This window comes from Netta rufina (assembly GCF_964035555.1).
Source record: "Netta rufina genome assembly, chromosome: 13".
Taxonomy (NCBI): domain Eukaryota; kingdom Metazoa; phylum Chordata; class Aves; order Anseriformes; family Anatidae; genus Netta; species Netta rufina.
In genome coordinates this window covers 10,229,996-10,253,517 of record NC_140136.1, presented here as the reverse complement: position 1 = coordinate 10,253,517, position 23,522 = coordinate 10,229,996, and the positions used below count along the sequence as shown (strand labels likewise).

Sequence of the window (23,522 nt, the reverse complement as noted above, 5' to 3'; positions counted from 1 at the left end):
GAGCAGGACCACGCAGGTGGCAGCCTTCAGTTGAGGATATGAAGGGCAAAACACATCTGGCAAGCCAAAGGGGAGACAAGGAAAGGACACTGCCACTGAAGTTCCCTGTAAGAGTGGCCTCCAGTCCTTTTTCCCCAAAGCCAAACAGATTTCCTAATGGCCCCAACAAATGCAGGGTGAGGAGAAAGGAGAGCCCCATTCCTGTCTCTCCCCTCAGCGCCACAGCAGCTACCGCCAGGCTTTTTCCCTCCGCCAGGCTTTTTCCCTCCTCGGACGCATGAAAGAAGAACCTTTAATCCTCTTGGAAGAAGTGCCCTTTTCACAGTCGAAACACCCTGCCATTCTGGGAATATGAATGTAGATGCTTTTGAAAAGCAAGTAAATATCTGGCCCACAGGGGAAAAAGTCTGCATTTGAATTTCAGGCCTGTGACTGAACAGTGAAACTCCTAAAGGCAGAGAATGCAGAAGCAGTATGGGATCCTCGCGCAGACCCAAGTGTAATCCTTACACTATCCCCCATCGTTTAACAACCCCACCGGAGCTGATGACATGGCTCTTGTCAGCGGTCGCGTGTTGAGTGCTGGAGTCCAGGTAAGAAACAGGTTCCCAGTATGCTGGGCGCACATAGAAACATAGGAAAACACTTCGCTGCTCCAAATTCCCAAAGTCATCTGAAATAAGGTGCAAGAATTGGGTAGAAAAGCAGCAAAAAGAAGGGATTGTACGGTCATAGTTACACAGCTGGGATTTCATGGCCTTGGACAGCGTGATGGTCCTGTTGACTATTTCCACCAGTTCAGTTAATTTATCCTTCTGCTGCTGAACCACCAGTTTCTGGTGGCTCCGCTGACAGGTAGTCAGTCACCAGCAGTTCCTTGGTCAGTCACAACTTGGGATAATCTTATGAGGAAAAGTAGGTGGGCTGAAAATAAACTCCAGGAAGAGGTTCATTTCTGAACAAGGTGGGTCTCCTGTGTTATGGATAATGCAGTGTATTCAGAAACAAGGGATTAATGTGAGACACTGCTTGATGCTAGGGCTTCTCGATTACCTCCATTCAGCAAGGAAAATCATATGTCTGAAAATTTACCTGCACTTCTTTTCAAGAGGATGTCTTGACACCAAAATACTTGACTAAATAATACTTCACAAACATATTAAACACAGGTAACAGACCTTTGCATAAAGCAGAATGAGTATAATATTCCAAAACTGGCCAAAAACATAACTGTATTAATCGTTGCTATAAATTACTTTGAGAAGGGCAATATGCGGGGTCCAGTATCATTAAATCATTTTTATTTCAAACTGTATTGAGGCTAATCTGTTTACAGGTTCCTTCTGAAATTCCCACAAAGGCTAATTGCAAATAAAAGCTGGATATTACAATCCAAAATTAACTTCCTTTAATAACCTTTCCAACTGAAAACTTTGACTACAAGGTGGCAAAAACTGTGTGATTATAATAGAACACTTAAACTAAAGGTTAAACAAGGGTTTAGCAAAGAATTTGGTTATTCTCTCCTCTATGCACCATTTCCTTCAATGCGTATTTCATGATGAGAAATGTGCCTCTTATTTAAAGAGTTTACTCCAGCACGAAGAAAGGTAATCTCTTCTTCTCTCTCTGAGAAGAAATCCATGACAGAAATGTGAACTAATCCAATGTTTAAAGAGTTAAGAGCACAGATCCATGAAAAATGATGCTGCAGCACATGTTGGTTAGAACAGATAAGTATGATTTCCACTACTTGGCAATGCTGTTTCTATATCAGACTTTTTTGAGACATCTGTTTTATTAACTTCACATACCTGCACCACATATGAAGTGATACCATTGGTATTAAAGAATTTACAGTCCGGATTCTGAAATTTTCCTCTCACAGAATATTTGTCTCTGTTTTTTCAACCAAATGCATGGTTTCAAGTAAAGAAGTGTATGCCCCTGTGTCTGCCTCAAAGGATGCCAGGCAGGAGGAATGAAAGGCTCTGAATATCTGCATATCTAAAATCAGTGAAGCAAAGGAGAAGAGACCATCAGGGAGACTGTTAAGGTCCCTGATTCTCAGGCCCAGTGTAAATTAGAGCCCAGCTGGCAATGGTACTCAGGAGACCATACGCTAGCTGAGGATGGCTGGAGCACAGCATGTTGCAACCATATGTCTGACATACTGCTTCCCTTCCAAGGGTCTCTGGCATAACGGGATTTGGATAGGCTCTGCTCAGCTGTCCAGGTTCAGAGTCCTCATCTTCTTTGTGCTAAAACAAAGGCATCCGGGCTGCAGCTAAAATCTCATCCCCAGCAGCGCCTAAGCGGGCCAGGAAGAACAACACTGCCGTGCATCACCCTCTCGGTAGGAGCACATTCCCACCACGGTGTGTGGTGGAAATGCTCCAGCTGAGCCCACCCACATTGCAGGTGGGCAGGGATGACCATCACGGGGTTAGGACGCTGGGATGAAAACTGGAGCTGTGCTGCAGCAGCACCACAACATAGATAGACCTGAAAAAAACATTGTTCAAAACCGCTGTCAGCCCCAAGTTTTTCTGTGTTGCAGCAGTAGGAATCCTAAACCAGAACACTGCTACTGCTGCCTTTTTGTATTGACTATTATCAGGAATTAGTTTTGTTTGATTGTTTGTTTGTTTGTTTGTTTTTCTGAGGTGTGTCCTAATTTGCAAGTTAGTCTTAGCCCCACAAACTCCACTACTCATTTCATTTAACAGACGAATTTCACGACCCTGAATTTTTTTTTTTTTTAGTTTCCTCCACCCAGCTGTGCTTTTTCTGTTAGATATTTTGTGACACAAAAGTGTGCTTCATTCATTCTCCATGTGCTGTTAAGTTCGTGTTCTGTTTTAGTGGCCAAGAAGTCATTCCCTTGCCTCCCAAGAGAATTTATCCGTCTACTCAGACTGCTGTCTGTGGGTCACAACAGCTTGTACATCCTTTCACTTAGAGCTGGTCTGAAACTGCAGTGTTTAAGAACATTTTCTTCCCTGTTACTGACATCAGACTTTCCCTGATCTTCCCTTGATTACTCTGTCCCTTTCTGGAATCACAGGGAGTCTCCGTATCTGAAAGAATTTGCTCAGCTTTCTTCCATTCTCATGTCGGCATTGTGCTCTGTTGAGCTACTGCTCTCTCAGATTCTGTCCCAGCCGTGCAAGATCCAGACCCCTCAGTCTATTATTTGCCAAAGAAAAGGAGGGCTGGAATTCTGCTCTGTAAATAAGAGCAAATTACCTGTGATTCTAGATGTGCATGTATATCCTAAGATATCCTAAGAACAGAACATGATATGATCCAAAAGGGGCATTATGGCTCTTTTCTTTACTCTCTGCATTCAGTTAAGTGGTATTTTTGCAGTGTAACTTATTCCAGACCTTTGCTGGAAGAAGCTATGCATATAACCTCCCTTAGAAGTGTATTCTGTTGGGAGCTGCCTGGCTACACAGAATTTTATACATCGTTCAGCTAAGTCAGCGATCCATATGCAAAAATCAAGCTCTCAGGGACACCATGTGGATTTGTGACATGCTACAGAGTACTGTGTGTCTCCAAAAACCAATGAATGGATTACACTCAACAATAAAAAAGTTTTTTCCTCTCCGTGATGTATTTAATATGGATAAGCTTTATTTAATAAGTAGCTAAAAATGAATGCCATGGAAGTTACTTAAGCAGGTTAAAAATATTCCTTGATACTGTAACTGTTTAAGACCATGAGTGAGAGAACACAACAAACTGAGAAATACCATGCTGAGAGCTAACATGGGACATCTTAATTAAGTTAATTTAATTTGTGGAACTGTTTTTGGCTTATAACGGTCAGAAACAGAGGAGACAGGCAGACCTCTTCTATCCTGTATTTCCTGACAGGGTATTTCATCTTGGCAGTCCAGTGTAGATTATTTCCTTATATCACACTGTTGTCATGAGTTAGGCACTGGATAATGGATAGCCTCAAAAACAGACCGTATGTATTTAGTCAATAAAGTAATGGTTTGTAAATTCACACAGCAGCAATCCGTTTCTTGAAAAGAATAGAGGAGCATTCAAGGGAAAAGAGTGACAAGACTTGGTGAGTGCCTAATGATCAGATTTTGTTCTCTGCATGGTCATGCTTACTGCTCCCAGGAAATTCCTTATCTGCCTACAAAACAATTTCTTGTCTAAATTAGCAAATCCTGGGTCAAATTTCCACTGCAGAATGACTGGCACTGCAGCTGGCTTCAACTGGGAGATGTCCTTAATTCTTCCCTTTTTTTTTTTCTTTGCTATATGTCAACCGACTGTGGCAAGTGTTGCTACTTCAAGGTGCTTAATATTTTCAGGTTTCTCACAAGAACAAACGTTTCCCACCAGCTCAACGCATTTGTAACATCAGCCTTCCACACCTCTGCTTCTATCTTATTTTCGCTGGGGGAGGTGATGGTGCTAGTCACAGGACCTGTGGTGTGCCTGCTCTGCGCTCAGATGTGTTTCTCCCCATGTTTCTGCGGTCAGTCTTCTCCCTCCAGGAAACCAGACTAAAGGCAGTCACATCCATGAATCCTCACTGAAGGCAAAAAAATCACATAGGCTTTGCTGACTGAAGGCACACTGGAGTGTCCAGCAACTACTTCTGAGGCACCTATGTCTTACTCAAATCTTTGCCCCCCAAGTAAAACTCCATCTAGAATACAGCTGTGCCTTAACTGTGATTGGGAAGAATATTAGTCTACATATAGATGTAGATTCCTTTTTTTTAACGGAACAAAAAACTAATTAAACCTGCTTTAAACATTCCATTAGACGATAGACTTTCTTATATGAAATGCCCACTGGGGCGTGAGGTGTTTCAGAGAGGACCAGGCAGTCTGGGGATTTCTTCCTTCAGTTTTTGCAGTTAGTGGGAACATCACCCTCACCACCGGGAAGCCAGGATCAACCTCCGGTTCAGATATGTAACAAGAGAAGTCCTGAAGTCAGGCTCAAACCTCAAGTTATGACACACACGGAAAAGAAAAAGCACTAAGAAAAAATGAGGTCTACCAAAATAAATTCATACAGGCCCTTGAAGAGCAGTACAGACTGGAAGTCGTTACGCTAATTCGTACATCATGGTGTAGAAGAGATTGATGTTATTTTTCAGTTCACAATACCTTCTTTCACACAGACAATAGAATTAAACCTGATCTTTACTTTGTATGTAATTAGAAATGCATTTGTAACATTTTTTTGAAATCTAGGAAATTTCTATTCCTTGAAATTTGTATCTTTTTGTGATCCTGTCATCTTCTGTTCAATAAAAAATACACAAGGCAATAGTTTTGGAAAACACCAAAAAACGGAGAAAAATGACATGGGGTTCTTTTTGGACTTCTATTTCACAGTGTCTTAAGACTGTCAGGAAATTTTTGATCTGTTCATTAAAAAAGTTGAAATGAGCTCCGTAATAATTAGATAAAAAAAGAACAACAACCACACATTATGGAGTGGTTCTGCCCAATTCAGTTTTTAAGCATTTACACAGAATACAAACAACTGCTGATAAGAAAAAAATCCAAAGTATTTATTTTGAAGTATTTAGTATCTTAATAAATACATGCTGGGCATTTAGCCAAGAAGTTTTAAAACACCATGATGAGTTATAACTTAGCACTGTTCGTTATAATATCATACAATCATGCTCAGGAATCTTCTGTTATAAATTTTGTACTGCTTTATAAGGAGGATAATAGAGTTGTTGAGAAAATAAGTTATGTATGTTCACTTCTAACAGTATTTCTTCTTTTTTTGCTACACACTAGTTAATATTTTCCTTTGTACACTTCTTAATAGTTGAGCTCCAAGTGAAACTCTGGAAAACAACATTAGGATTCAAAATGAAGTGGAAGATTTTATTTTCAGGGTCACAAGTAGCATAGCAAGATTTCTCTCTTAAACAATGACACTTAGTATCTCTGTAGTTCTATGAATACTTTTGAAGTGTCATATTAAAACCAATCTCTTGGCCTTCAGGCAAAGAGAAGCAATTAGTCTTGGAGTTGTGAATAAATAAAAATCCATTTATATACCCGTCCTTGACATGTACCTTGCAAATCTTAGAAACTTCATCTAGTGGGAAAAGAAATGTTAAATCACGAACGCCAATACTAATCGTATTGCAATGTTGCTTCCTAAAACTGTTTAGTTTGTATCAATCTTTTAAGTATTAATTCATATGTATATATTCATACATATTGAAATACAACAACAGAAAGGCATTCGCACACTTGAGTGAGAAGAAAGAAAAGAGTGAGTGCATATAGAGCTATAATGCGCACTTTTATTATCCTTGGCATTAAGCTAGGCAAGAAAAAAATCAAAGCTCCCAAGTACATTGTTCTTTTCTAGATACTGTAAAAACAATCCTGCACAAGCTACGTACCACGCGCGTGCCTCTTTCATCCCAAGTGCTCCTAAGTCTTCACTTTGGTCTGCAAGCAAACACAACAAATCTTTATTAGCCACGCATCCCATTACCGTGCGGCACAATTAAATGGTACCTGTCGCAGATGTGCTGGGATGAGTCAGGAAACACTTTCTACTTTTTCTCAGTGCAATATTTTTAGGTCTTCTCTTTCCTCTTTGCTTTGCCTCAGTGCAGAAGCATCCTATTTCTACGATGCTCTGCTTGCTGCTCAAGATTCTCCTATTTATTTATTTAGCAGTCAGTAGTTCACAGCAGAACGTAGTAGCCAAGTCCTCCCAAAGAGTTGCCTGCGCCCCTACAGAAACACTGAGCACAGCTGGGGCTGTGTGCCAGGTCACCGAGCCTCAGTGGATCTCGTCCTTCCCGTCCTCCACTTGTTGAGTGGAAATTTGGGAGATGAGGCCACTCAGGCTGCAGCCTGGTCGGGTGAGGAGGTGAGGCAGCTGTCTGGGGGCACACTTCTGCTCGGAGGTCACTGCGGGATAAAATCCAGCCTCCTGTGCTGCTCGCTTGCAGAGAGTCACAGCCCACAGGTCAGAGGTGGGACGGTGACCCCGGCGAAGGATCACACCTGGGCCGGTGGGATGGTCAAGGAAAACAAATTTTAGTCTGTTCTGGATGCAAATCTCTCTGCTGACCTAGTTCTCATTCTCCTTTTCATTTCAGAAGCTCAGCTAAAAATCCATAAATTAAGGAAATTAACTGATGGAGCCTCCGGCATCTTTGTAAGCTATTTAAATCTTTAAATTTACAACATCTTCTGCATATATCAAGTAATTGAACTAACTGCAGGGATGTAACTTTAATGAGAAAATTTCCCTCTTCTCCTGTAGTTTGTACTCGAGAAAAAAAAAAAAAAAAAAGGCAAGCTACCCTTAGGAGCAAACTTTCTGTTTATTCCTGCCACGGAAGGTAACTTTACCCCCGCTCCCTGCGGCGGGGTCCCGCCTGCCTTCCCCGCGGCGGGGCGGCCCCGGGCCCCGCGGGGGGTTCGCGGAGGGGCGCGGAGGGGCGCGCAGCCCCCGCCCCGAGCCGGGCGGCCCCGCGCAGCGTTGCGTAACTCCCTGCGCGGCCGCGCTCGGCGGCTAGAAGGCGCTGCAGCCCCGCCGCCAACGGGACGCCCCTTCCGCGGCCGCGGTGCAGCCCGGCGGAGCCCCCCGCACCCCCCGTTTCTCCGCCTTAGCAGAGCGCAGCCCCGCGGGGACTCGCGGAAAGGCGCGGACACGGCCGGAGCTGAAAGTTGAAGGCGGGTGGGCTCTGCTTTGAAAAACATAACGTATATAATATATATATATATTTTTTTTAGGAAGGGGGGGGTGTCGCTTGCCCGCTCCCGTCCCCTCCGGGCGCGCTGCGCGCCCGCGGAGCCGCCCGCGGAGCCCCGCGCCATCGCGCCGTGCGCTCTAATTGAAATGGCGCTTTTGGCCGGGGGCGGGCTGCCAGGGCGCTCCGCAATAGCACAATGCATGTCGATAGACGTCATTTGGTTTTAATGGCCTACAGGAAATTTGGCGTTTACAATGCGAGACATTAGCAAAGGGTGAAAGGGAGGGGGAGGCAGGCGGGGGGGAGCGAGGGCTGGCAATAATTGCGGCCCCCCCGCCGCCCGGACCCCCCGTCTGCGCCCCGGCGGCGCTGGGGGCTGGGGGCCCGCCGTATTTTTTTTGATATATTTTATTTTTTATTATTTATTTTTGAACTTGATCTAGTTTATCAACAAGTGCAGAGTGGGTGCTACCCTAATTGTAACCGAGGAGCCGAGAGATGTGAGAAACGTGCCCTGCGTTACTTATTTGGGAGCCGAAAATTTATGCCTAGTCGAAAACGCCTGGGGAAATATTACATCAGACCAAATGACAATGATTAAAATCAGCTTTTTCCCCCCCTTTCGCCCCCCCTTTTTTTTTCCTCCTTCTTCTCTCCAGTAAGTCTGCTGAAGGACGTGACGGCGGCCCGAGCCCGAGCCTCCCCGGCCCCGGACCGTTATCCCCGGGCAGCGCCGGGCCGGCTGCGCGGGATTTGCGCGGAGCTCCGCGCCCCCCCCTTCCCCCCTCCAAGCCCCGAGGGGCTCCGCGGGCGGCGGCGGCGCCGGGGGGCTCGGGTTGGGGCGCCCGCCGCCTTCCCGGCCCCATTCCGTTGTCAAGGGGTTGTGTTTGATTTTATTGGGGGGGTCGGGGGGGAATAAATGTGGGGACCTTCACCAAAAGGAGGGGAAAATATCCAATTTTCATCGCAAAATTAGCTAGGGCGAGAGCAAAGGGCTGAGCTAATTGTAGCCTAATCCTCTGCCCTGCAGGCGTTTGCAAAGCCCTGAGCAAGAATTCGCTTTTTTTCCTCCTCTTCTCCCTTCCCTCTGTTATTTAGAGACGGGATTATTGCCTTTCTTCTCATAACAGCCTCGGCAGTTTCATTTAAAGGCTTTTTCCCCCCCTCGCACACACACACACATCCGCGCACAGACAAAATAAATAGAAAGAAGCAAGGGAAAAAAAAAAAAAAAAAAAAAAAACAGAGAGGGGGAGAGCGAGCGAGGAGAGAGCAGCTTTAAAAATCACAATAATCACAGCAGGATCCGAGCGGCAAAGACAGTAATAAAAGAAAAAAAAAAAAAAAAAGAGAGAAAAAAAAAAAGAAAAAGCCAACCTAAACCCAGCCACACACAAACCCCAGCGAGCCCAAAAAGCCGAGGGGGGGCTCGCAGATCTCCGCTCAAGGTAAGCAACGCGGCGGCCGCTCCCGCGGTGCCCGGGCCGGGCCGGGGCGCGCCGTGCGTTCCTGCGCTGCGCATCGCGCTGCACCGCGCCTCTCCTCCTCTCTCTCCCCCCCCTCTTTTTTTTTTTTTTTTTTTTTTTTGGAAACTGCCTCTTCTCCCAACTAACTCGGCTCCCGAGGAGCAGCGAGCGGAGGGGCGTTTTTTTTTTTTTCCTTTTTTTTTTTTTTTTTTTTTAAAGCTACAGGAGCCGTTCGCGAGCCTCCCCGCTTCGCTAGCGCTGCGTGGCCGTGTGTCCGTGCGTGTATGTTTTGTTTTGCTCCGCTCCGACATGGGCACCGCCGGCGGAGCCCCGCGGCCCGGGCTGCCCGCGCTGCCGCCCCCCCGGCCGCGGCTCTGAAGCCGGCCCGGCCCCGGCGCGGCGGTGGAGGCGGCGCGGTTCGCTCCGCGCCCTCGCACGGTACGAGGGGAGGAGGGGGGGGGGGGGGGGGAGCAGCGCTGCGCGGGGTTTGCGCGGGGCTTGCGCGGGGGCGGCGGCCGGGCACAAAGGGAAGGCGGGCGACAATGGGGAGCGCTGCGCCTGGGAGCCGCGGGCGGGCTGTGAATGAAACTCTGGCGCCAGTGAGAGTGGAAGGCTCGGGCTGGGGTAGACTTCAAACCACTCTAGGCTATAGTTTGCATCGGGGCTGCTGCATGCGATGTGGCACACTTCTGCGAAATGAATGCGTTAGCCGGGCTAATGCTCGCCACCATTGGCTGCGCAGGGCTTGCACAGGAGCGGGGATTCGTGTTTTTTTTTTTTTTTTTTTTTTTTTTTTCCTCGCGTTCATCTAAGACATCTCCTTTCTTGTTATGTGGGAATAAGTAAAGGACGCCATGTTGTGCTTTTTTTATTTTTTTTTTTCGGGGGGGGGGGAATTTCCCCTTCGGGCACGGGGTGCCCGCGGCAGGCACAGGCGCAAGTCCCGCGGGCGGGCGCGGTGCTGGCCGCAGGTCTCCGCGGGGCCGGGGGGTGAGGAGGCAGGGGGGACAGCGGAAAGCCTCGTCTTCTTCTCCCCCTTTTTTATTTCCTTTCGGTGAGGAGACCTCCAGAGGGAGCCCCCCCTCTCCTCTGCCCCCCCCGGAAAAGTTTTGGACACGACCCGCTGTGTCACGGTGCCGGCGCGGAGGTGTGTGCGCGAATGTTTGCGGACTTTGAATCGCCGAGCCCCGGCGGGCGGAGGCGGCCAGTAACCCCATCCCTTCTTTGTCTTTAGGCTCGCTCCTCGCCGTAAACAATTGTCTCCGAGGGGCTCTGGAGGCAGACCCGAGCGGTCGCCGTGCGTGTTTATGGAGACAAAGGTAATCGCCCGCTCTGCGCCCCGGCCCCTCCGCCGGAGCCGGGCTCCGGCTCCGCGCCCGCTCCCGGGGCCTCCGCGCCCGCTCCCGCAGCCCCGGGGCGGCCTCGGGCTCTGCCCCGGCGAGGTCGGGGCTGCGGGGAGGGCGGGGAGAGCCCCCCCGGCCCCCTGCTCCCCGTCTCGGTCCCGGGGCCCCCCCAGCTCCGGCGGCCGGGGGGAGCCAGCCGGCTGCGGCAGCGCCTTCAACCTGCAGCCCTCGGCTGGCGTCGCGAACGCGCACGAAGGAATTAAACTGCCCGAGTGAATAACAGCATTAGTTTCAATTAATTTTTATCCTGGCAACAATAAACTTTAGCAACAAAGCGGCTTTACATCCTTAATTAGCCTCGCTTCCCATCTGTAGTCTTTTAAGTGCCTGCTCCTTGATTTAACTTTGTCCCTCCTTCGGAGCTGCCTCCTTTTTCATTCCTTCCCCTTTTTTCTTGTTATCCCTTCCAGACTGCTGCTTGCTTCTCTCCTGCAACCTTTCACCTCCCTTGTCCCTATCTGTCTGCTCTGCTCTCTGCAGTTTATTTCTACTGTATTTTCCCAACATCAACAGCAGTATTGGTTACCATGGCCCCGAGCTATGTGCAGAGGTGGGAAAGCTTCATCCGCCCAAAAGTTCTTACACTTTTGAAGTCTTTCTTTTAGTAGGATCTGAAATGTATCATCTAGAGTGTGTATTAAATGAACAGTATTCCTGAAGGCTTTAGAGCAAGAAAGGCAACACCCTGGAAAATTCTGCAGTCTTTCAGCATTCTCTGCCCTAGGGTTATAGCCCTGGGCACGGAGCTGAATGGAGCTCTTACAACTGCCTTCTGTTTACCTTTTATGGTTAAAATAACAGCTTAGCAAAGAAGCAACTTCATGGAGAAACGATTCAGTGAAATCATCTCAAGCTGTAGCAGCATAGCTAGTTTAATCACCCCTAGAGAGCTGAACAACTGTGAGCACAATGGGACACAAAATCATTTTGTGTGTAAATGAGCATGGCATTGTGATTATTTCACTTTGCATGGGCAAATAGTTTTTACAAGCAGTACTTATGCAGTTAGCTTAGAAAGGCAGAAAAAGATAAGCTGGCTCTGAAAGATCTTGGTGTGTAATGTTTGAAAAACTAAATATTCAGATAATTTGGGAATCAGGCTCTATTGATTTTGCCTTCAGCAGGTTCCTGTGTTACTTATTAGAGCAGGGTTATTGCCTGTGCCACTAGTTGGGATGCTGTATCCTGTTGTAGGCAACTAAAGAGCAGGGATTATTTTACATGGTTTAATAAATGAAGTTTGTTAGTGTTTCTGCAATATTTACCCTTAAGGTTTTAATTTTCACATCAGTATTAGAAAATATGTGCATAAAGACTTTCACTGGATAAATACATTTAGGATTTCGCTTTGTGCATAAAATAAGTGCATTACTCGGTGTGATGAATTTTATCTGCGTTTTACATTAAGAAGAGGAAGGAGTCATTAGTAGGGTTATGGTACCTTAAGAAATACGGGATGTTTATTTTGTTGGAGCACTATGAGTCTTTTCAATGTCCTTAACGCAGTATTCAACAATTATGGCCCTTGATAATTTGCTCCTACAAAATGACTGAACTCCGCAACTTTAATAAACACGGCGGGCTCCTTTTTTAATGCCAATGCTCTCCAAGCAGGGGAAAAGCCCATCTTTTAATTCCCCTTCTCCTCCCCTCCCCCCAAAAGCCAGTAGCATCCTCAGTAAGTATGAAAAGCCATAAAAGTTTGAGAACTATTTTAGCTTTCCAGTGATTTTCTATAATTAAGTGTTTTTTCAACACATGCTCTAGCTGAGAGATGCCAAAAGCAGAGGATTGTTCAAAAGGTCCCTCCAGTGAATAGTATAAATTAAATATCTACTGTGTGAGTATGGCCTCACTGAGAATCTCAGACTCTTTACAGATCAAGGAATTTACTGGTATACTAACATTAAACAAAATCCTAAGATAGCAGCAGTGTTTAAATATGCACAAATAGATTCAGATCACTTGATCTTTAGCTATCTCTGCATATTTTAAAACTGAAGTCTGTATTTCAAGACAAACGGTTAAATACAAGACTCATTTACAGAGGACTGGAAGCCCTTTGATTTCATTTGGAAATTGTAACAAGGGGTGCAGATGAGTCCTAATTAGGCACTTCTTTTGTGAAACTGCGTGAGATGTCTTTCTAAGGCAGCTCTGTACCGCGCGAGGTCTGTACCTTTATCATTAGTGATAATAGTTAGGGTCTGAACAAAGACAGGGTTGACATTCAGCCTGTGTCTCCTGACCCTTTCATTTAAGTGAAGGAGCAGAGAATGAACATGAGTTTGCAGTGCTCTTTGGTAAGAGGAAAAAAAAGTCTGTGTGTTGGCAGACAGCTGAGGCACCCACAGATTAGTAAACACATCGCTAAAATACTGCAGGTACTTGCATACTAAGTTGTTTTTAAAAGTTAGTTCTCCTATGTATGCTGTACGATGCATTTAGTACAGCTTGCCCACAACAGGCTCTTGTGGGAAACGAGCAAGCAACATCTTCAGTCATGAAAGGATTCAATCACTTTCCTTGAAGGTGGTGCTGTAGTAAAAATGTTAATGCCCAATTTCACATCGACTGACACACAAGTCCTAGGACAGAGTTGGTATTTGCTTCGCGTTCAGTGCAGATGTCCATTCTGCCTCCGAAGAGAAAAGGATGTGGATTCACAATGGGGTGATGTATTGCTGCGCTGTAGATGCAGGAAATCCTTAGGAGCTAAACTAGATGAAATGCAGTAAATGGAGATGTTGTGATGACTTTATGAAGCTGTCCAGATGTGTTAGGATTTTTCAGTTCCTTTCTGTATAGCTCAGATTTTTATTTTTGCTTTATGAAGAATGTTGCTAATTGTATGCTCGTTGAGTGGCGTAGCCAGGCACCTTGTGCAAAATACTTACTGCTAAGAGAAAGGCGAGACCACCTTCAGATTTTTAAGAAACATTGTCAAAGTAACGTGGGAGAAACGGGAATTCACTTTGTAATGCTGTATGTAAAGTGCTTGTCAGATGTAAGGAAGAGTCTGGATGTTTGGTAGCATGCTTGCAAAACAAAATACCAAGAAAATTAGATTATATTCAGAAATGTCTTCAGCTATAATGCTTTGCATATGTTGCTTTACCCATAAGGGGGAGAATGGATGGACATTTTCATGAACTTTTACGGAAGGTTTTTTGCTCTTTGGCATGTATGCTATCTATACTGATTTAACTGAAATTAGCTTTAAGACACACGTTTAATGCAGAATAAGCTGTGCTTTTCCTCCTGAAGAGAACTGAGGAATTTTCTTTTGCTTTGGTAGTCCTTTTCATGTGTAAAACATTTAAGTATTTTTTGCTTAGTACATCAGCTGAAGATTTTGGACTCGATTCAGTAATTTCACTCGTTTTCAAATGTTTTTAGTGCAGTAAGCATTAGGTGGGTTGTTGAATTTGTAATTTCATGTGCCAGGCTGTGTAGCAATTTCTAACGGTTCTTGTCATGAAAACACAGGTCAGTTTATGTATCTTTCTGTTTTCACTGCTTCTGGGTATTAATTGCATTCAGTTTGAAAGCTTATTAGTTCTTTATATCTAATATTAAGGCTTAACTAAAAATTATCCATTTATTTTGCAATTATTGAAAATAAAACACAAAATTGATCTTAGTTTGATGTGAAATTTACTACATGTATAAACTAAATGCCTTAGGTACTGAGGAAGTCACTAATTTAGAGGTGTCTCGTTACTGAGACAAACTTGCAAAAACCCCTGAATCCCAATTCACAAATTGGTTATTCGTTTGTCAGGGGATATTTCACATCTAACACATAAGCCTGCGACCTTTAATTAGAATTTTGCAGTTTGTTTTATGCCCCTTGAGGCTGACACCTTGAAAAATTTTTTTCTTGATTTCTTATTGCTAATAAGCATCTTTCTCTTCCCCTCTGGTACTTTGAAGAAAATGATGCAAATACACTTAATTACAGTGGTGGCAATAATTTGTTAGCTGAATATGTGATCAGGCAGATGCAAAAATGATCTGATTAGATCTGTGATCACACTGGAAATAAAGGCAAAACACTGCTACATTTAAGAGAAACTGTTCTTTTTTGTCCTCCGTTTCCAGGAGGGAAGAAGCATGTCCCGTCTGTCTCTAACACGGTCCCCAGTTTCTCCTCTGGCTGCTCAAGGAATTCCTCTCCCCGCTCAACTCACCAAGTCGAACGCTCCTGTGCACATCGATGTAGGAGGACACATGTACACCAGCAGCCTGGCTACCCTGACGAAGTACCCGGACTCCAGGTAAGACCTCTGTGCTTTCAGGCTCTCTGCCTCTTTCTGTTCATCGCATGGAAATACGCATGTACCTGTGTGGAACATTGCAGTGTAAAATACGATTTATTATATATTCACCACTTATGAATAATTCAGTTTCCGATTTATACATTAACTTCACTGGGGTTGTATAGAAAAAAACGCCTGTACAATTTATGTATTATTTAGAGAGCCTATTCATTTTCTCTTTCAACGTCTTCAGCACTGTAGCGCTACGTGTGAAGCACCTGTTGGTGTGCCTGTCCTGGATTATTTCCAATTATACCCAGTGACTTCGTTCTTTCAGATGTAGAAAAAAATCCTTTTTATTTTCCTTCTTTTGGGAGAACAGAACAGCTCGGTTACACAGGGACAGATGGATGCTTCTGTCGGCCAGCAGAAATCCTAAACTCAGGCATAGCTTGGTGCCTCTGTGGCAGCAGGTACGTCCCGTGGGCAGTGGCCAGTGTACCTGCTCTGTGTGCTTGTAGCCACAGATTAGATGGAGTTTGTGTGGTTAAGGGCAGCTGATTAGTACTGAACGTGTTAATGGTGTGCCTGGCAAGAGGGATTCGGTTCTGGCCAATATTGCAGGGGGGACTCCAGATATGTGAAATTATGAACAGAGGTGGCATGAAAATATTGGTATTTACGAGACAGTCTCATTAATACTTGCCCAGGTCCCAGTCCTGTGGGGTACTGGGCACTATGGCAGATGGAGCATGCTGGGCAGCATCAGGCCTGCAGTGGTAATATGGAAGGGATCACTGCAGGGTTGAAACATTTTAATTGGAATAGTGTATTAAGACACACTTGATTTTGATTTACAGTTACGATCAATAAAGAGATTCAGCTTTTTGTCATTCAGGCTGTTCATTCTTCGGAAGGCTAAGAGCCTTGTATGCGACCATCAGAAGCTGTAGGTAGCTGTGCAGTATCAGGGTGCCTGTCAGACTGCTTAAAGCAGGCACTATGGACTTAAAAGAAAACCAGAGCTCAGGACAGCAGATTTAGATGTTGGAGGTTTTGCTACCTTCATGGCCAGTGTTTTCACAAAGGGACAGATTATTTTATTTTTTGCTATAGACAACCCATATAAAGGTATAAATGTATTTGAAGATTTCTCCTTTAAAAGAACTAAGGTTTCTTTTTGGCACAGATTTGGCAGGTTCCCAAGCAATAAATGACATTTATGGAGACACCTTGAAAATCTCTGATGTCATAAAGCACACAGCTGTGATCTCATGCCAAGGAGACATAGCTGCTAACATTGTCTATGGAAAAGAAACAATTATTAAAATACCTATATTTTATGGTTAGGCCAAAACAATATAATTTTTCAGGACAGATTCCGTTTAATGATGTTTGTGTGGTAGTTCTTTGATCACAGAGAAGAAATCTGTTCAGTGGGGAGAGATTTATAACAGAGAAGCAGACAAAGGCTTCATAGTATAAAAAATACAGAGAAGATTCAGCAGTTGTGATGGAACAGCACATCTGTTTCTTCAGTTTAAAATATCACTGCTGACACTATTTTTAAAATATGCCCATATCAGACTTGCTTAATAAAAACTTCATTTATGTAAGTTTTAGGAAAATATACATAAATTCATAGATTTTATTCAGAGAGAACAGGGTACTGGTTTCAAACCTTTTTTTCTTCCCTTTTTGCTAAATTCCGTAAGTGTATTCCCTCAGGTTTTGTGCTTTTATTTAAGCTAAAAGTACAAAACTGTGACCAGATCATGTGCTGCCAGATGTTTTGTTGTGTACTGTATGATGTCTGTATTGCAGTGTTATCTCATAAGGCTTGAATGCTTTTTTACCTGCTCAAACTTCAGTTCTTACTGGAGCAAGAGTTTACAGTACTAGACCTGTGAATCAGAAGGATTAACTACTAACCAGATAGATTTCTATAGCAAAAGATAAACCCTCGACAGCACCAACAGGATGTATTGCTACATATGTTATGGGCAGAGGGTACAATTGAAGTTTAGAAGCAAACCTTACTTTTGTTTTTTCCTGCTTCATTTGGCTTTCTGCAGCAGTGCACGATAGACTTGGTTGGTTACCCCCCTGTGAGCCTGGCTGCTCTCATTCCCAGTTGGAGCAGAGCAAAAGTTGCAGCTGTCTCAGTGGGGATGTTGGGAGCTCCTGATGGCGCCCCACTGCCCTGGTGTGCTGCTTCCGTGAGGTGCAGGCTGTCTTTGCAGTGGTCGGGATGAGAGAGGCAACCGGGTCTCTAGCAGATGCAGGAGGAAGGAGATAGCTGTTCTGGGTGAGACATCTGGAAGTAATGCCAGAGCACTGTTAGCTTATGCTCACAGACGACATGCATGGCCACATACAGAGGCATGGCCATACTCATCCACATGCAGAGCTTCCTGGATTATTTTGGACAGCGTATTAAACTCTTGGTTTGAGCACGAGCTTGTAAACTTCAGATCTAAGAAATTAAACAAATCTGTAGCTTCTGTTTCAGCAAAAGATGTAAGCATATGCTGAAATGCTTTGCTAAATCTTAGTTCATGTCACATAAAATACAATTTGCACTCACTAAAAGTGAAAGCTGTGGGAATAATCTTCCTGCTTATTTGTGTTACAATCTCTATTTCTTTCTCTGTGCTCTGAAATCCCAAACAGGTTTTTAGCTTGCAATATATAAAATGCATGTATGTTTAAGGACACATACAGATCATGAGCACACGTATAAATAAAATCAGGGTATGTATACACGGATGTCACATGCTAAAGGGAAATAGAAAAATAATCATTAAATCATGTTTATCCTTCAGTAGTATTTAAAGGAGGCCCAATCCTGTTAGGTCCTGAATAAGCTCAGTTCACGTTGACTTTAGAGGGAGGGAAGAGCTCTCAGCAGCTTGCCAGATCAGGCCCAGCAGGAGCAAGTATAGGTATGACCAGTTCCTGCCTATACCTGCTCTCCAGTCACCCCTCTGGTATGACATAAATTACACCTGACAGCAGGCAGCGTGATACATTTCTTATTGTAATTTGTTAGGATTGACTGTGCTCAGCCCACTCGCTTGCTTTGCTTGACTGTTCCCAAGTTATGTGGTTGGCTCTAATTCATGGAAACAAAGGACCTGATTCTGGGAGTCTTACTCACGTGAGGAATTAGCTGGTGATGTGAAGTCGGAGGCCAAATTTTGCATTTCAGTGATCCCAGAGTTGTTTTGGAGCAACTTTGACAAAGTTTTTGATGTTGTTTGTGCTAGTGCAGCTGCTGGGAGAAGAGAATTTGTCCACTGATTAAATTTGCATAAGTAAAGGGTGCCAGATTAGGCATTAAAGGTGGTAGACGCCCTCTTTCCCGTAAATTTTTATGGGGCTACATAAAATCTCTAAAGAAGAGAACACTCGAGCAGCACACAACTGGTGTGACAAAGAAAGAGGGTTAAACAGCCGCTGTCAAAGATGGTTTCTAAACTGGTCATGCTCACCTTACTCATTACAGCCAGCTTTTTGAATGAAACACCATATAAATAAGCAAGTTGGCCTTTGAGAGGGTGAAAGGCAAGGAAAACAAGAAACACAAAAGAAATTGTGATCAGTGACAGCATAATGATGGTAGTCACGAAAATGATCTCAGAAGCATACCATTAATCCTTCTTCCTACAGCTAGTCGTGGCTGCTATCCTTGTACACCTGAAAATGCCATTAAAGTTAACAAGCTTTTGGGGGATACAGGGAAGCTGACATTTTCTTACCTGGACTTGAGGTTTACTTCCATAGTTTGTTTTCAGGAAGTTCTCCCATCAAAACTGCCAACTCTGGTAGTTGTGAGCTACAGGTGTGCAAAGAAAAAACACCGTTGAATACTCATACCATCAGTATCTTATTTCTAAAGTAACTAGCTAAGCAGACAAATTACTCATCTTTGAGAGCATTTCCTCTAGAAATTCCATTCATGTTTTCACCCACAGGACCTCTAAAGCAGCCCCTTCACACATTGACACTTGAATATGGATTTATGTGACAGACCGTAAAGGCTGCAAAGGCTCTAGCACATTTATAAAGTGAGTTGCAAATTGTGTTTATCCAAGGGAGTGAGACTCAGTTCCTTAAAAAAAAAAAAACACACACACACAAAAAAAAGTCCAAGCTCTTAATGTGCAGAGAGGAGTACCCAAAGATGCTGCCAGATGATCCAGCCTTACTCCCACTGAGTTCAGTGACACACTTCTCATTGACTTTAAGTGGAAAAGAATTAAAAGTTCCAAATCCCCTTATACCACAGCAAGCCTACGCTTTGCCATTTCACTGACAATTTTGATACAATTTTGAATTTCTGTGAGAAAGCAGAACAAGATCTTTTTCATTAGAAGCTTGTCCTTTTTACCACCCTGCATAACGTTTATCTCAGAGAATTGCTGTGAGCTCTTTGTAAGTTGTTCAGCTATAAAAGGTAAATATATTTACTTTACATTCTTGGCTAATTAGTATTTGTTGTATAAGCCTCTATTAAAGATAAGCATGTTCTTTTCTTCAAAACATAGTTGTAAAAGGTCACACTTCCAGCAGCGTTAGCCACGTGACAGAGGCAAGCAGGGATAACTGGAATTGAAGCAGGGGCTTCCTGGTGGGAGCCTCCCCACTAGTGGTGGGCAGCACAATGTGGTCGGGACCTGCCTGCTCTTGGCCCTTCTTTGCCTGGCTAACCTACAGCACCCATCTTTCCTTGGTACTTCTGGCCGTTTTCCTGCCTCTGTAGGAGAGAACTTCTTGTCTCAGTGGCCCAAAGCAGGCAGGCAGTGCTAACAGTACACGCCCTGACCACAGCTCTTGGGGCACCCTGGCTTCATCACCCACTTCTCTGGAGTCCTCCAAAGAAAACCAGCAGAGGCTTTATTTATTTATTTATTTATTAACTGTTTCAGAAACCAGCGACATGACCATAGCTATTAAGAGGCATGGTAGAGTTTTTCAGGCATATCCCTACCTCATTTTGAACCCGTGAACATTTTGGGGGATTTACCAGGGAATCCCCGAAAGCATGTGTCTTCTCTGACTTTTTCTTGTCAAAGCAAACTCATTTTTGTATAAACCCACACTTGGGCAACCTTTCCTACCTAGCTCTTCCTTCCGAGTGTAGACTGTAAATGTCTGCTTTTTTTAATCCCCCTACTTTTTTCTCCAACACCTCCATCTTTTTGGCTGGGGGAACTCAGCACTAACACCTTAGATCTTTTCCTTCTCCCTCGTTCTCTGCAGCCACACCAGGCTGGCCTGACTTCCAGGGAAATGCGTTCCTCCCTGCCAGACCAGGACTGCTGACGCCCTACAGCCAGAGACAGTGGCTTTATAAGCTCAAACACCTCTGTTACTGAGATCTGTAAGACAGATTTTCCACTTTGTCCTTTATGCTAAGGACTCCCTACTAGGTTCTGCTCCTCTCCAGAGGGAGCAGGGAAATTCTTAATTCAAATGTGTTCAGGGTATGTACTTCTCCAGACTTAGCATACATAAGAGCATCTCACATTTTTTGCTCATATAGGATCAGTCCAGTGCCCCCGTTACCACAACTAATTTTCTAATTTTCCATCACGTGTGGATTCTTGATGTTATTACAAGAAAACAATGCCAATTAGCAAATTCTGTCACCACATACTGGCAGGTGGGTGTAAATCAGTTCTTAAATGAGCCCTGTACCTTGGACAGGAAGGTAAGACCAGACTTGTTCATAGCTAGAGCTTGACTGTGGCCTCTAAACTACAGCACACGTGAGAGTGGGGTCGCAGGTGGAGCAGAACTGACGCCAGCCCTCCTGGGCCAGCACACTCTCCTTCACCCTGTATCATTGTTAGCATCGATGCTAACTTAGGTGTTTCCAAAAGCCCTCAGTGCCAATTCCATACCATGCTGACCACAGCTCACACCCCTGGTACATACACGTGCGTGGCACGCGGCCCTTCTTCAGTAACTCACTCCCTGTAGACCTGCTCAGTGCCACAAAGGACATGGGCATACTGTACCCTTGCTAAGCACCGCTCTTCCCATGGAGGTCGGTCCCTTGTGGGGTGACACCAGGCTCCGGCAGAACCACGTTAAGAAGCGCTGTGAATTACCCAAAAGGCAAAGAGTCTCTGAGTCGGTGCCCGCAGCCTACATTCAGGCAAAGCTCTACAAAACGCAGCTGCATGTGAGCTGCAGCGCAAAGCTCATTAATTTTAATGGATATTGTGAACTTAAAGCGTACACAGACTTTAAAGGAAAACACCTGAAGAGGTAGGAGCAAGTGTTCTTCCTGCGTGCTACAGATGCTCAGGGCTCCGGAGCCTGGGCGCGGGCACGCCGGTGTTGTGGAGGGGCGAGCCTGGCAGGGGCTCCCCCGGCTCCGCTGCTCTGCGAGGTGCTCAGGGGTGTGCTGCAGAAGGGAGCAAGGGAAGGAGCAGAAATGCAGAGGTTTGGGTTATGCGTAGAGCCTTTTTTGAGTTACTGTAGAAATTTTCATGGAGATTAACATCGTTTTCTGTTTAATTTCATCCACCTGCAATTTAGAGATAAATCTTGGGAGTTTTTCTTACTTGGCTGTTGATGGGGCAAATCTTTGATTTCCAAGGGAATTTTGACCAGCAGATCACTTAATGAAGAAATTTCTTTAAAAGGGCCTTTCCACTTCCCATCCTCCCTCTCCCCCCATCTGCATCTAAGCCTGTGGGTGCTGTGCTTACCTGAGTGGGAGCTGTATCAAGAAAAGAGCTCCCATTCCCAGACTCTGAATTGAATACTGTAAAATGAACCATTTGCACAGCAAAGCGTTGCTGTTTTGTAAGGGTGCTGCAGGGCTGCGGTCACCCAAGTCCATGCAGTGCTCAACAAGCTCTGGGGTAAGGGGGGGAGTTATGGACAGGCAGGAGTTGCTGCCAGGACCCACCCAGGGCAGCTCCTGGGCAGCACGCAGGGCAGAGCACGGTGGGTGGAGTTGTGAAGCCGTTCCCTCCTCGAAGCTGGGCTGGCCGGAGCCTCTACAGGAGCAGTCACACCAGTGCCAGGTCTGGGAGCACCGGGGCATCCATCGCCTGTCCCAAAAGAGGGAAGAGTGATGTGGTCTGTGTGGAAAGAAAACAGAGATGTAATTACAGCTGGGAACAATGGTTTTATATGATTTTAGATGCTCTGTCTCTACCTTTCACTGGAGGGAAAAAAACTTGGATTCAGGGTCTGCCTTGAGAAATCGGGCAGAGCCTGTGGAAGTACACCCAAGCCAGGTTTCCCTGCGTTCCCCAGGGTTGAGGTGGCTTTGCTGGCAAAGGAGAACAAGCCCTGTAATGTAACCCTTCACTCCAGCGACTGCAAGAGATGGAAGGGAAGGAATTTGAATGGAAGCTGATTCTTCAGACCTGTCTGTGTCCATCTCTCCAGGATCTCTAACTAACTGGCATGTAGGGAGCCACAACAGAACTGAGCTGTCTGCTGTGATAAAGGTGTTTACTCCTTACTGGACTTCATAAACGCTGCCTTGCCCAGCACAGCTGCTGCCCGGGGACTGCCCGCAGGCTCTGGAGAGGAAAGCAGAGTTTACCCTTCGGGAGCACAAATCTTACTGTAATTGGGTGCTGAGACTGGGGCCTGTCAATGAATGAATTATTTGTATGTTTACTTGGAATATTTAATGAAATGTGCAAGGAGATATTACATAGCCAGTCTCTGATGAACACTTTTTCTGAAATTATTATTTCTCTGTATACATACATGTGTATTACAGCCCTGGTTGTGTGGAGGTAGAGGCATCAATGGATATTACAGCACCTAGGAAGGGACAGACCAAGCTAATAACAGAGAGGAGAAGATATCAAATCACACTCATCTGACTTAACAAAAATAAAATTATGGCTGTGTTGCTAAGTCTGGCACAGGCAGCTCAAAAAACCTGAAGTTGAGGAAATTGCACACTCCTGTCTAGATATTAGCTTGTTTGGCTCAGCTGGTCAAAAGGGAAGAAGAGAGAGGAGGTGTTCTCTGTGCAGTCCGTGCAGCCTGGCTGCAGCCAGAGGGATGTCCTTTACAGCCTCTGAGAGAGGTTCAGGACTGCTGGACAGTGTCTCCAGTACCTTCAGTGCAAAACTCAGCTGACGTCTCCTTTTCTGCTCTTCCCTTTGTTCTTTTGCATCATTAATGTGACTGTCACTGAGTTGAGTTTAGCCCGTTAGTAATGCCTACCCTTCCCATTTACAATGGTTTGAAAATTAGTCATGTTTATTGAAACTCCCAAAGAAAACCCAGCAGACAGGGAGACCAAAAATTCAACATTTTTTTGGTTTAACGCTCTATATTTATAGCGGTTTCTGAGGTTAGTTGGTCAAGTCCTTTGTCATTTTTTTTCATTGCTTCTTTTGCTTACCACTCACCTCTCACCTGCCAGGGCACTTTTGTGCCAGCAGCACAATTTAAGTATTTTTCAGCAGTCATTTTCAGGGCGCTAACATGAAAAGCATCAGCATTAGCAGCATGTTTTGAGAAAATGCTCCCATAGGATGCTATGGAAGCAACCTGCCTCCTCCTTTTATGTGCTGCTAGTGGAGGCTGTTTTCCTGCTGATGAACATGGTGCGAAGTATTGCACCTGTGCCCAGGTTCACAGCTGTAGCAGCTTTCCAGTTAAAAGAAAG

The 23,522-nt window shown here is 44.9% G+C and overlaps 1 protein-coding gene across 2 annotated transcripts in view; it reads left to right on the top strand.

The window, feature by feature from the left end:
* Positions 1–551: 551 nt before the first annotated feature.
* The window catches only part of KCTD15 (potassium channel tetramerization domain containing 15), a gene marked incomplete at both ends in the record, with an annotated part of 50,204 nt that continues 27,233 nt past the window's right edge, over positions 552–23,522 (top strand). The window contains 2 exons of one of the 2 annotated variants that reach the window (XM_084294720.1): positions 552–593; positions 14,703–14,878. In XM_084294720.1, the coding sequence (XP_084150846.1) occupies positions 552–593; positions 14,703–14,878 (218 nt within the window). Of the gene's footprint in view, positions 594–13,253; positions 13,272–14,702; positions 14,879–23,522 lie in introns of those variants that run through there. The other variant, XM_084294721.1, reaches the window with a different exon arrangement.